Source organism: Rhinatrema bivittatum, chromosome 3 (assembly GCF_901001135.1).
Source record: "Rhinatrema bivittatum chromosome 3, aRhiBiv1.1, whole genome shotgun sequence".
NCBI lineage: Eukaryota > Metazoa > Chordata > Amphibia > Gymnophiona > Rhinatrematidae > Rhinatrema > Rhinatrema bivittatum.
The window spans coordinates 320,119,774-320,133,388 of NC_042617.1; the positions used below are offsets into that span (position 1 = coordinate 320,119,774).

A 13,615-nucleotide genomic window follows, 5' to 3' on the forward strand; every position below is an offset into this window, starting at 1 on the left:
TTATAGTTTTTTTTCTCCCAATTTCCCCTAAGGCAGCCCCTGTGTGGGGTGAAACTCAGCCTGAGTCGGGCATATATTTAAAAGATCGCGTCTCTATTTCAATAAAGCTCAGAGATTGGACTATTCCCTGGCATCTAATCTACTTTGTTTTCTTAACGGCTTTCTTAGACGGCCTACCCTCCTGCTTTGTCGGCCTATCTTTTTCTTTATACACTTTTTTACCTACTGAAGTTAGTCTAATAGGTCTGCAGTTGCCTCCTCCTTGTCCCCGCTTTACATTCAAAGAAAGTAAGTTTGCTTACTTGGAAACAGAGCTCTCCATAGACATCTGCATGAATCAGCCATAATGTATGGGCGACATCATGCAATAGTGCCAACACAGACCCAGCTCTCAGAGCTCAGTAAAAGTCGCTCAGTCTCCTCCAGAGCTTAAGCTTTTCTGAGGTAACGGACTCGTGAATGATGCAGGTGGGTATTAAGTATGGTTGATTCATCCTGCTGTCTACAGAGAACCCAATTTACAGGTAAAGCAAACTTGCTTTCTCCATCGACTAGCAGGCATGAGTCAATCATAACATGTGGGGAATCCCAAGTTGAAGGTTGCAGTGCAGAAGCCCTTTCTTAAAGACAACTCGATCCCACCAGCTGGAGTGTGGATTAGTGAGCGAACAGGTTGCACAGAACAATTTTCCAAAGTTTCTGTCTATTCGGGACATGATGTCCAGAGAGCAGTGGGATGTGAAGGCGAGAACTGGCAAACCATGTAGCAGCTTTGCAAATGTATTTAATGGAAGTGACTCGGAGATAAGCCCTGACATAAGCCTTGACAGACTCTACTCTGTAAACCAGCCAGCACATAACAGTATGTTATACAGTCCGCTAGCCAGTCATTTATTCATTTTAAAAAAGATTTGTATCCCCGCTCTTTCCACCATTAAAAGGTGGGGAACATATCACATTCATAAAAGCAACTAATAAGTATGGATGTAGTAAAACACATTTACTGAACAAACAAAACAACGAAAAATAGCCCGCATTTAAGTTCTTTGTGCTGTTTAACTTGCTGAAGATGATACAAGATTAAGAATGATCTAAGACTCAGATTCAAATGCTTGCCTAAACAGAGAAATCTTTAGCTGTTGTCTAAAAGCAGAAATCCATCGATTCTCAGGTAATGTGTTCCAGTAAGCATCTCCAGCCAGTTTCAGACAGGAGTGCCAGTCTGGGTGGAAGAATCATCAGGAGACTAAGCTGAGCCGAATCCGGCTCCCAAGCAGGTTTACAGATCCGCAATGTGGCACAAATCCATGGTGATGAATTGTTCTCTAGCAGTTTTAGGAATCAACAACGTTTTGGTTCTTTAAGGTTGAAGAAGAGATTCAAATAGTATCATGACCCAGGAGTTTAAGAATGGAGAGGAAATCTACCTGTAAAAAGCTTCCGTCAGGCTAAATTATAAGAGGCTCTTTTGGTGGAGGCATTTCAACTTTGTGCAATAAGCTCCCCCTTGAACTGAGGGAGGAACTGGATTTGAAAAAAAAATGTACAAAATGTTAAAAACATGGTTTATGACCCAATTTTCTAAGAGCTTGTGATATTACCCTAGATACACCCCTGCAGTGACCTCAGCCCTTCAGTATCCTCGTCAAAAGCCATTGTGGAAATACCAATGAAAAAACTTGAATAAAATTTAATAACTGTTCTCAACCAAACATAAGCGCTGAATCCCAGCAATATTATAGATGCCCCAATCTAGGGATAGAGTGATGGCTTACCCATAACCTCTTTGGGATTGAGATTCATGTGCGATTCTTGGCACTATTCATGGGCAGCCGTGGGCGGGATGCTGAGTCGATCTGTCTGCACTAAGGAAAATAAAATCATCAGGTAAATAAGTTTCCTTTTCCTAGCGTGTAGCAGATGGACTCAGGACCAATGGGATGTAAAAAAGCTACTCCCGAACGGGGCAGGAGGCTGCCTGTGGTCTGGTTAGCACTGCCCTCGCAAATGCTGTGTCTTCTTGGGCTTGAATGTCCAGGCAATAGAAGCTGGAGGTGGTGTACAAGGAAGACCACGTTACTGTTCGGCAGATGACAATGGGAGTCAGTAGCTTAGCTTCCGCCCAGGATACTGCCTGGGCCATAATGGAATGAGCTTTAACCTGAAGGGGTAAAGGCTTCCCTATCTCTACATAAGCTCCCGTGATCACTTCCTTGATCCAGCAAGCTATGGTAGCTCGCAAAGCTGCTTCGCCTTGTTTCCTTCCACCGTGAAGAACAAACAAGCGGTCCCGTCTTGCGCACTGGTTCTGTACGTTCTAGATATCATACTAACAGCCTACTGACGTTTAGGTGGCGTAGGAGGCGGTAGTCTTCAGAGTCCTTGCATCTATCTAGGGACGGTAAGGAAATGGACTGGTTCAGGTGAAACTCCGAGACTACCTTTGGCAAGGAAGGGACAGTGCGAAGCTGCAATGTTCCTGGAGTCAAACGGAGGAACAGCTTCTGACATGACAGCGCCTGTAGTTCAGAGATGGGACGAGCCAAGCATATTGCCACCAAGAATATAGTCTTCAGCATTAACTGGTGTAAAAACAGAGCGCACAGTGGCCAAAAAGAAGGCCCTGCTAAGAAGTCCAATACGAGATTGAGGTTCCATAGGGGGACCTGCCACTTTAAGGGTGGTTGGAGGTGTTTAACTCCTTTTAGGAAACGAGCCAAGTCCGGATGTGTCAACAGGTGGGATCTGTTCACCTCGCCTCTGAAAAACAGGAAAGAGCCACCACTTGGACCTTCAAGGAGTTGAGGGACAATCCTTTGTTCAGGCCATCCTGTAAGAATTCCACAATCATGGGAATCTTGGTCGTCTGAGGGAGCACCCCGCATTCCTCGCACCAGCCTCAAATATTCTCCAGATCCATACGTACGCCAGGGACATCGAGAACTGCCACACGCTGAGCAAGGTGGCGATTACAGCTGCTGAACATCCACGCATCATCAGGCAAGCCCTCTCAAGGGCCAGACCATAAGACAAGACAGAGTTTGGTCCTCATGAAGGATTGGACCTTGTTGGAGAAGGTCACTGTGCAGGGGGAGGAGGCATAGGGGGCTTTCCTTCAGAAGCCTCTGCATGTCTGCATACCACAGGCGCCTGGGCCAATCTGGGGCCACCAGAAGGACTAATCCTCTGTGGCAATCTATCTTGCGAATGACATTGCCCAGTAGAAGCCACAGAGGGAAGGCATACAGGTAAGTCCTCCTCTAGCTAGGTCTGGACAAGAACGTCGATCCCTTGGGAGCACTGATCTCTTCTGTGACTGAAGAATCGGGAGGACCTTCACATTGTGAGATGTGGCCAGTAGGTCAATGGATGGGAGGCCCCGCGATCTACTAGGAGCTAGAAGGCTCTGGTCGACAACGACCATTCCCCTGGATCCAGACTCTGTTTGCTGAGAAAATCTGCTCTGACGACGTCTTTTCCCACAATGTGGGAGGCCAAGATCCCTTGTAAATTTAACTCTGCCCATTCCATAAGGGGATCTATCTTCAGAGACACTTGGTGGCTTTTGGCTCCTCCCTGGAGGTTGATATATGCTATCATTGTTGTCTTGACCAACATCACACGGACTGCTTGTCCCTGGAGCCTGTGGCTGAATTGCAGACATGCTGATCTGACAGCTCGGGCTTCCAGGCGGTTTATGTTCGAGCGCACCTCTTCCTTGATCCATCGCCCCTAGGTTGTCAATTACTGACAGTGGGCTCCTCACCCTTGGAGGCTTGCATCCGTTGTAAGGACTAGCCAGTTTAGTGAGGACAGGCTTACACCCTTGCTTAGTGCAATTACTATAGCTACCACTGGAACCAAGAGCATACTTCCATCGGTAGGTGGAGGAGAATCAAGTAGTCTTGAGACAGTGGGTTCCAATGTGACAGCAGGGAGAGTTGGAGTGGCCGCATGTGTGCCCTCGCCCATAGTACTACCTCCAGGGTTGACGCCATCAGGCCGAGGACATGGAGATAGCTCCACACCCTGGGGCAAATCAGTTTCCTTATCCTCGAGGGAGGAAGACCTTGTCCTACTTGGTATGGAACCAGATTCCCAGGCTCTCTAAGGACTGGGAGGGCTTGAGACTGCTCTTGTCCATGTTCACGACCCAACCAAGTTCCTGAAGCAGGGTCCTGACCCTGCTGGTCACCCGGCGGCTCTCTTCCAAAAACTTCGCCTGGATCAGCCAGTTGTCTAAGTAAGGATGCACCAGGAGTCCTCACAACGGGGGCGGTTGCCAGGCCGAAGTGCAACGCCTGGAACTGATAATGCTGGCCGAGTACCGCAAAGTGTACAAAACGCTGGTGGTCTTGGCTGATAGGGATATGAAGGTCGGCCTCCGAGAGGTCCAGTTATGTTAAGAACTCTGAGGAGCCTTATCAACGTGGATTCCACTGCCAGTTTTTTGTGCTGGGAGTGGCAAGGTCATGAACATGTCCCAAGGGATGCTGTGAAATTCTAGAGCTTATTCTTCTCGTAGGATGTCCAGTACCCATTTGTCCGACGTGATCTCAACCCACCTCTGATAGAAGAGGGATAGTCGGCCCCCTATCTCCTCGTCCCGTGGATGGGTCGGCCAAACTTCATTGGGAAGTTTGGGTCAAACCTGAGCATGAATCAGTTCTTCTTTTTGGATGTCAGCTCCGAAAGGCCTGAGACCTTCCCGAGGGCAGAGATGACTGAAATGACAAGTTTCTGTAGGGCCAGAAGTGCTGGGCACACCTGGCCTGTCCCCTTATAGTTGAGGGGTGCTATGACCTCTTTTTCTTATCTTCCGGTAGCCAAGGCACTGGAGATTCACCCCACTTACTGGCTAGCTTTTCCAATTCGCTTCCAAAAAGAAGGGATCCCTTACAGGGCATCTTTGTGAGATTTGCCTTAGAGGTCGCATCCACTGACCAATTTCACAGCCTAGCTGTCTTCTGGCCACCACCACTGAGGCTACTCCTCTGGCTGAGGTATACTTTAGTTGAGAGCTTGCATCCACTAGGAAGGCCATAGCCGGCTCCATCGCCTCTCTGGGATGTGCCCCTGAGCTATCTGCCTCTCTTGAGAGAAGCAGACACGAATGAGCCACCAGGCACAACAGGAAGCAATCTGCAGTGTCACTGCTGTTGCGTCAAAGGCTTGCTTAAGGATGGATCCAACCACTTATGTGCATCTTTCAAGGCCGCTCCTCCTTCTTCTGGCATAGTTCACTTCCAGACGGTGCAGACTAGGGCGTCCACTTTAGGGAAAGGCAGGCATTCTTTGGGGGTATAGGGCCTCCAAGGCCCAACCTCCTTTAAAACTGGCTTCCGGGGCATCCCACTCCAGGTCAATCAACTCCTGGATGGCTTCCAGCATCAGGAAACAGCAAGAGGCTTTCCGTAGAGACACCAGAATAGGATTCCTCTTTGGTTCCGACATAGGGTCCATGCCAGGAACTCCCAGAGATTACAGGGTCTGGGAAACCAGGGCAGGCAATTCATCTCTGTGGAAAAACTGTAGCAAGGTCCAGTATGGCTCCAGGTCTAGAGGGATTTCCACATCCTCCAATGAGTCTGCATCCCCATCGTCGTCAGTGGTGTTTGGGATACCTTTGGTGAGACGAGGCATGTCCCGAGGCATGCTAATAGGGCTGGGAGGATGAGGCCTTCCCAGTTGGGGCTCAGACAAGGCAGGGGCAGCAGCTGACTGTGCCTAAACAAAGGCCTGAAGGCCCTGAAAGAATTCCACCCAAGAAAAATTCACCAGGTCCAGACCTAGCCCAGGAGGAACAGGGGAAGGGGCCACTGAACTGCCCTCTCCCGGGGAGGACGTAGCCCCAGGATTCCTCAGATCCAGGGTGCTACCAGATAAGGTCATGGCTGTCCCATCCTCCAACTGCCGAGCTTGGAGAAGTTCTGAGAGTCCAACCATCCCTGGGCTTCCTCACAGTGCTAACACAGGAAGGATTCTAGGTCAGACTGTGCAGCCCTAATATGGCAGGAAGTACAAAGGGATTGTCACTTGTGCTTCTTTGTTGCTGGAGCCATAGTTAACTGTAGCTTGTGCGTTCAGCGGTTGGCACTTGAGCGTGAGCGTGCACATGTTAAAAAATCCAGGGTCGGCCCGATGGCTTTTCCCATTCCCTCCGAGGCCGCTCCGAAATCGGAGCGGCCTTGGAGGGAACTTTCCTTTCGCTCCCACCCACCTTCCCCTCCCTTCCCCTATCTAACCCACCCCCCTGCCCTATCTAAATCCCCCCTACCTTTATTGCAGGAGTTACGCCTACCTCTGGCAGGCGTAACTTGAGCATGCCGGTCAGCTGCCGGCGCGCCAACCCCCGGCACAGCACTGAAAAGTGCTGCTGAGGGGCTGCCGAGACACTAGGAAAATGAGTCCGTTCAGCACATCAGATAACGTCATTCATGTGTCCTGCCTAATTTAGCTCTGCTTGTTGACGGAGACTTTCAGTACCATGCGCATTACTACATTTCCCAGGACAACACAGCCGTGTAAGACAGCTCAACCATCTTGCTTGTCTGACACCTTGTAGTAGTGCAATGTGTAACCCGGACACTGTGTACTAAAGATTTAATTGCTGGTTCCAGGCATGCCTTTTATACATGCTGATGTGTTTATGGCAACAGAAAACCAGAGGTCCCCAAACTCGGTCAGGTTTTCAGGGTTGTCAGAATGAATAAGCATGAGACCTCTCTGCATGCACTGCCTCCATCGCATGCAAATATGTGTCATGAATATTCATTATGAAAATCCTGAAAACCTGACAGGGTTGCGGCCCTTGAGGACTGAGTTTGGAAACCACTGCTGTAAACAAAGGAAAGCACAAAGCACGCACAATTTTAGAGCCATCTTCACTTACCCAACAAAAGATGATGGTTCATGCAGTCAAAAAGAATTCCTCCAATCATTGATCCCCCGAGATACCCCAACGATCGGCCTACAAAAATGTAGGAAATATTTCCAACATTGTTATGCACATTTTTAGCCAAATCTTGAAAAGTGGGGCCCAGTACTGCAATAGCCATTCCCTGAAAAATAAGATTTTTATTGTTAAAATCTCAACACTGACAACAGTTGCGAACAGAATGCTCACTGTGCACATCTACAAAATATCCTACACAAAAACGGTTGCAGCTTTTAGCTCCTTTCCAGTTATTGGAAAGCACATGCTTTGCCTGATAACTTCAACTCCCTTCCCCTACCTCCATAATATGACGCACTAAGGGGGTAGACTGAGAACCAATATCAGGAAATATTTCTTCATGGAGAGGGTGGTGGATGTCTAGAATGCCCTCCCAGCAGCAGAAGTTAAGACAAGAACAGTAAAGGATGCAAATGAAGAAAAGGAATAACATGTGTTAACTCCTACTGCTACTACTAAATATTTCTATAGCACTACATGACATACCATAAGAACATAAGAAAATGCCATACTGGGTCAGACCAAGGGTCCATCAAGCCCAGCATCTTGTTTCCAACAGTGGCCAATCCAGGCCATAAGAACCTGGCAAGTACCAAAACACTAAGTCTATTCCATGTTACCACTGCTAATGGCAGTGGCTATTTTCTAAGTGAACTTAATAGCACTACAAACACACAAAAAGACAGTCCCTGCTCAATAGAGCTAACAATCTAATAAGACAAACATACAGGACAAGAGATTTGGGGTATTTTATAAAGTAAGACTGGTTAAAAGAAAAAGAAAGTTAGTTAATGAGGCTAAAAGCAGACAATCTGGCCTAAGATTTAAAAGCAGCCTCAGAAAGGTGAGTCTTTAGATGAAGTTTAAACTTGGTGAGAGAGGAAGCATGACAAGGCAGCTCAGGAAAACTATTCTAAGCACACAGCACAGCCAGGTGGAAAGCATGGAATTGGGTACTGGTGGGAGAGGAGAAGGGCACGGATAGGAGGGACTTATCCAACGAGCCAAGTGCACAAGGAAAGATGAAGAGAGAAATAGGAAAGGAGAGGGAGTGAGGAGCTGCAGGTGAGTAAGAGGAGCTTGAACTATATGCTGCAGCACATAGGAAACCAATGTAGTGACTTGAGAAGAGGGGTAGCATGGATGTAGAGGATTTGGTGAAAGGTAAGTCGTACAGCTGCATTTAAGATATTTTGTAGAGAAGAGAAATAACTTGCGGGAGACCTATGAGGTGCAGGTTGCAATACTTTAAGTGGGAGAAGATGCGAGAGTGGACAAGAGTTCTGATAGTCTGCTCAGAAAGGAAAGCACAGATTTTGGCAATGTTAAATATAGAGAAACAAATGGCGCGTTTTAGCAGAGATTTGGATATGTGTAGAGGAGAGAGAGAAATGGAAGATGACTCCTAGATTAACTAGGGTAACCTGCACAGAGCGGTAGTTACTACCCTTAACAGAAGGCACGGGGTAACCTGCATGGAGCAGCAATTATTACCCTTAGCAAAAGGAATGAGGGTAACCTGTATAGAGCTGCACTTACTACCCTTAACAGAAACAGGGGGGTAACCTGCACGGAGCAGCAGTTACTACCCTTAGCAGAAACAGGGGGGTAACCTGCACGGAGCAGTAGTTACTACCCTTAACAGAAGGTATAGGGGTAACCTGCACAGAGTGGTAGTTACTACCCTTAACAGAAGGTATAGGGGTAACCTGCACAGAACGGTAGTTACTGCCCTTAACAGAAGGTATAGGGGTAACCTGCACAGAACGGTAGTTACTGCCCTTAACAGAAGGTATAGGGGTAACCTGCACAGAACGGTAGTTACTATCCTTAACAGAAGCAAGGGGCAACCTGCATGGAGCAGCAGTTACTACCCTTAGCGGAAACAGGGGAGTAACCTGCATGGAGCGGCAGTTACTGCCCTTAACAGAAACATAGGGGTAACCTGCATGGAGCAGTAGTTACTATTCTTAACAGAAGGCATGGGGCTAACCTGCACAGAGTGCTAGTTACTACCCTTAACACAAGGCAAGTGGGCATCCTGCATGGTGTGGCAGATACTATCCTAAATAACCTGCTAGGCAGACTTGATGAACCACTTGTGTCTTTTCTGACATCATTTACTATGTTACAGGAGCTCAGAGATTTGCTGGTGGGTCCACTGAAAGACCTGTTCAATAGATACCTGGAAACAGGAATGGGGCCCGTTTGATTGGAGAAGAGTGGTGGTGGTCCCTCTTCAAAGGATGTTAGCAGACAGGAGGCTGGAAATTACAGGCTGGTTAGCCTTACCTCGGTGGTGGGAAAATTAATGGAGACTCTACTGAGGGAAAGGATAGAAATCTATCTACAATCTGGTGGGTTGCTAGATCCGAGACCGCATGGATTCACCAGGGAAAGATCCTATTGATTTTTCTGATTGTGTGGCTAGAGAACTGGATCGAGGAAGGGCAATCGATGTGATCTACTTGGATTTCAGCTAAGCTTCTTATATGGCCCCGCAAAGGAGACTTGTGAATAAAATGAGATGCTTAGAAGTGAGCGCCAAGGTAGTGGCGTGGATTAAAAACTGGTTGACTGATAGGAGACAATGTGTAATGGTAAATAGATCCTACTCTAAAGAGAGAACGGTGTTAAGTGGAGTGCCACAGGGATCGGTGTTGGGACCGGCTCTGTTCAATATCTTTGTGAGTGACACTGCGGAAGGGATAGAATGTAAAGTCTATTTGTGGATGATACTAAGATCTGTAACAGAGTGGACATGCCTGAAGGAGTAGAGAGAATGAAAAGTGACTTAAGACAGCTTGAAAAGTTGAAGAGCTGGTAGCTGGGATTCAATGACAAGAAGTGCAGAGTCATCCATCTAGGGTGCAGTAATCCAAAAGAGCTGTAAGTGATGGGGGGGTGCAGGGCTGTTGTGCACAGAGCAAGAACGGGATGTTGGGGTGATAGTGTCTGATGATATGAAGGCGGCAAAGCAAAGTGTCAAGGCGATAGCTAAAGCCAGAAGAATGCTGGGCTGCATAGAGAGGAATAACCAGTAAGAAAAAGAAGGTGATAATCCCCTTGTACAGGTCATTGGTGAGGCCTCGCCTGTGTACTGCATTCAGTACTGGAGACCATATCTTAAGAAGAATAGAGACAGGATGGAGGTGGTCCAGAGAAGAGCAACCAAAATGGTGTGGAGTCAGTATCAGAAGATTTATGAGGAGATGCTGAAGGATCTGAATATATAAACCCTTGAAGAAAGGAGGTGCAGGAGAAATAGGATACAAACTTTCAGATACCGGAAAGGTTTTCAGGAGGCACAAAAACCTTTCCGTTGGAAAGAAATTAATAGAACTAACAGTCATGAAATGAAACTCCAGGGAGGACGACTCAGAACCAACATCAGGAAATATTTCCTTACAGAGAGGGTGGTGGATGTCTGGAATGCCCTTTCGGAATAGGAGGTGAGGACAAAAGCAGTAGAAGAATTCAAAGGAGCACTGGATAAACACTGTGGATCCCTAAAGGCTAGAGAATGGAAATGAGAAAAGCATACAGAGAGGCAACTTGCTGGTGTGGTGGTTATTACCCTTAACCAATAAACTTTGATACTTTTGATGCAACTCCAACATCGCTCTCCACTTCAACAGCAGAGGAAAAGGAGAATTGTATTCAGACAACAACCAATGATGGCCCTGACTTTTGCAGTCTGGGGAACCTGCACGGAGCAGCAATTACTATCCTTAACAGAGGGCAAGGGATTACTACCTTTAACCAATAAGCCTTGATGCTTTTGAGGCAACTGCAACATTGCTCTCCACTTTGAAGGTGGTGGGGGGGCGGGAGGGAGGGGTGTGGAAGAGGAATTGGATTCAGACAACATGGGCCCTGACTTTTAGGATCTTGGGTACTGATACACAAACATAAGTCAAAAAGTACAGGATGGCTGCTAAGGCCAAGTCCATAAGCAATACATATCAGCAATGTCTGAGTTTTCAAGAAGGCTTATCAAATAACTGCACGGAGTGGCAGTTGCTACCCTTAACAGAAATAGGGGAGGGGGGGTAATCTGCATGGAGTGGCAGTTACTGCCCATAGCAGAAACAGGGGGGTAACCTGCACAGTGCAGCAGATACTACCCTAAGAAGTTTGCTGGGCAGACTGGATAGATCATTTGGTCCTTTTCCACCATCATTTCTATGTTCTATGCTTTTTTTTTTTACCTGCACCCCCCCCCCCCACCCTATTACCTTCCCTTTCCCTACTGATGTTTACATTTCCTGAGGCAGTCTTTAAAAGCCTGAAGTTAACATCCCCAAGGGTTCATTTTAAGCACAAAATATATATATATATAGGATATGAGATGACTGAACTGAGTATTTATGAAAAATGCACAAACAGTGGACAGCAAAGGGTTGAAACTTTGACAATTGCTTCATAAGTTACAACTTCTGCTAATTCAACCATTTTTTAATATGTGTTACCATGTTTGCCCCCAGTCCCTGAGTGAGAGGTTTTATGACTGGTGAAAGGTCTCTGAAAAGACGCATTTTTAGGGGATATTTGCAGATGGAGCCAGTTGCAAAGATTAAAATAGGAAATATGCAGAGGTAAGAATGAGCTCAGGCAAAGGGGGCTGTGAGGAAAGAGTCCTTTGCTGACCAAAGAATATAGGAGAGGGATACAGTTTTATAATAAGACATTAATGCTGTCCACTTTTATTTTGGAACATAAAACATGTCATGCTGAATCAAGATAATGGGCAATCAAGCCCAGCATACCACTTCTGACAGTGGCCTATCAGTCACCTGAGAGTACCCAGCAGATCCTAATGAGGAGATTCACTCCCTGTTGCTCATTCCCAGAAAAGGTGGCCATGGCAGGACTGGTGCAAGAGTATTTTGTGCCCCGGGCAAACCTTTAGTCATGCATCCTATCTCCCAAACTTACTGACAGAAGCTCCAGCATTAAGCTCCCTCTTACAAGTGGGCAGTGGCTCCTTTCTTTGACACAATTGGGTCTGACACAGCATCCCTCTGGGCTTTGCACTGTGAGGATTTTTGCCACCCCAAAAATCTTGACATTCTAAGCAACCACCTAACTTTTCTAATGAAGCACTGTCTCTGGGCCATCCCCATGTCTACCTGACTAACAGCTGCTAATGGACCTGCCCTCCAGAAACTTGTCCAAAACATGTTTAAACCCAACTACATTACTAGAGTTGGCAACATTTTCTCAGATAATATTCCACAATTTAGCTGTGCACTCACAGAAAAACAAAACCCTCCTTTCTTTAAAATTTGCCTCTAGTTAGTTTCATGGACTGTCCCCCTAGTCCTATATGAAGGGGTAACTCCTTCAAGTTTTGGATTTCTAGTCCACCTTTGGTGAAGGGCTGAACCACTTCAAAGCTAGTGCAGAGGTCTTCCCACGCCCATGCGGTACTCGCTCAAGACTGTCCCTATACAGTGATGCAGCAGCGCGGGGGCGGGGCTCTGCATTGCCACCTGCAGCAGCGCGGGGGTGGGGCGGAGCTCTGTGGGAGCTACATTACCAGGCCTAGGAAGGAGGCGCACATCACCACTGTCAGACACCACTTCAGGTCCCTGGCGGAGGCCTGGCTCGGCCCCAAGAGCTGCACCTCGGCCCCAGCCGTCCTCCGTTTCTCAAACAACGCTTCCTCCTCCTCCTCCTCCTCCTCCTCCTCCTCCTCGTCATCCTCATCCTCCTGGTTGAGCGGGGCCCGCGCGAAGCGGACCTGCTTCTTCCTCCCGGGGGCACCTCCGCCTCCGTCTTCCGCCATCCTGGCTCCGGCAGGAGGGCAGTCACGCGCGGCCGCCGCCAGGGAAGGCGCGCGCAGTGTCTGTACACGTCACGCTCGGGCTAGACGGTACCACCACCCCCCGGCCCGGCATCGGGGTGGCAGAAAGAAGGGAGCGCGGAAAGATGACGCGGCTCTCCTGCGGGACGCTCCCGTTTCTATCCCACAGCCCAGGCCATTCTCACAACGAAAGAGCGTATTCCCCCCGCCATCCACGCAATGCAGCGCGCAGACGCACGTACGTGCAGTCAGCTGCGGAGCGCGTGACCAATGCGTCACCGACAGGGTAGCGTGAGGCCCCGTCCGTGTTCATTTGCTTATTGGCTGATACAGTAAAAAAAAAAAAAAAAAGGGGAGCGCCAGCTCTCCCGCCGCACGGCCAGTTGCAACTTAAACGGTGCCTGTTAGCATGCAAGAAGTCTGTCAGCGCCTAGGGGTTTAAGATTAATAGAGAGATAAAAATATGTATATATATATATATATATCATAATGCTACAAGCTGCCTTGAGCATCAGTCGAAATATCTTCTACCACCGTAGCAGAAACGTGATAAGACAGTGACCAGAAGATGGGACCTGACCTTTTTATTGCAATAAGATATGAGAGTATAGGAAGGCCAGTTCTCAGCAGTACTTTCTCTTATCACGTTCACATATCCGCCCTTCGGGCCGATACAGTACAGTGTTAACGTTTTGGACGCGCTGTTACCCCTCAGGTCGATACTGTAACGTGCGGTTGAAGATTTCCCGTCTGTAATGTGCTGGGAGCGCACAATTCGGACGCGTAAGGCGATCCAGCAATACAGTCTCCAGTTTCACGCGTCCTTAGCGCTTCTTAAAACAGACGCATAA

General features: G+C 47.8%; 1 protein-coding gene across 1 annotated transcript in view; it reads right to left on the minus strand.

The window, feature by feature from the left end:
• The window catches only part of MFSD4B (major facilitator superfamily domain containing 4B), a 59,263-nt gene extending 46,258 nt beyond the window's left edge, over positions 1 to 13,005 (minus strand). The window contains exons 1-2 of the mRNA XM_029595255.1: positions 12,498 to 13,005; positions 6,893 to 7,061 (exon numbers count right to left, since the gene is read on the minus strand). Coding sequence (XP_029451115.1) covers positions 6,893 to 7,061; positions 12,498 to 12,746 — 418 coding nt within the window. The 5' untranslated portion in view covers positions 12,747 to 13,005. The remainder of the gene's footprint in view (positions 1 to 6,892; positions 7,062 to 12,497) is intronic.
• Positions 13,006 to 13,615: the final 610 nt, after the last annotated feature.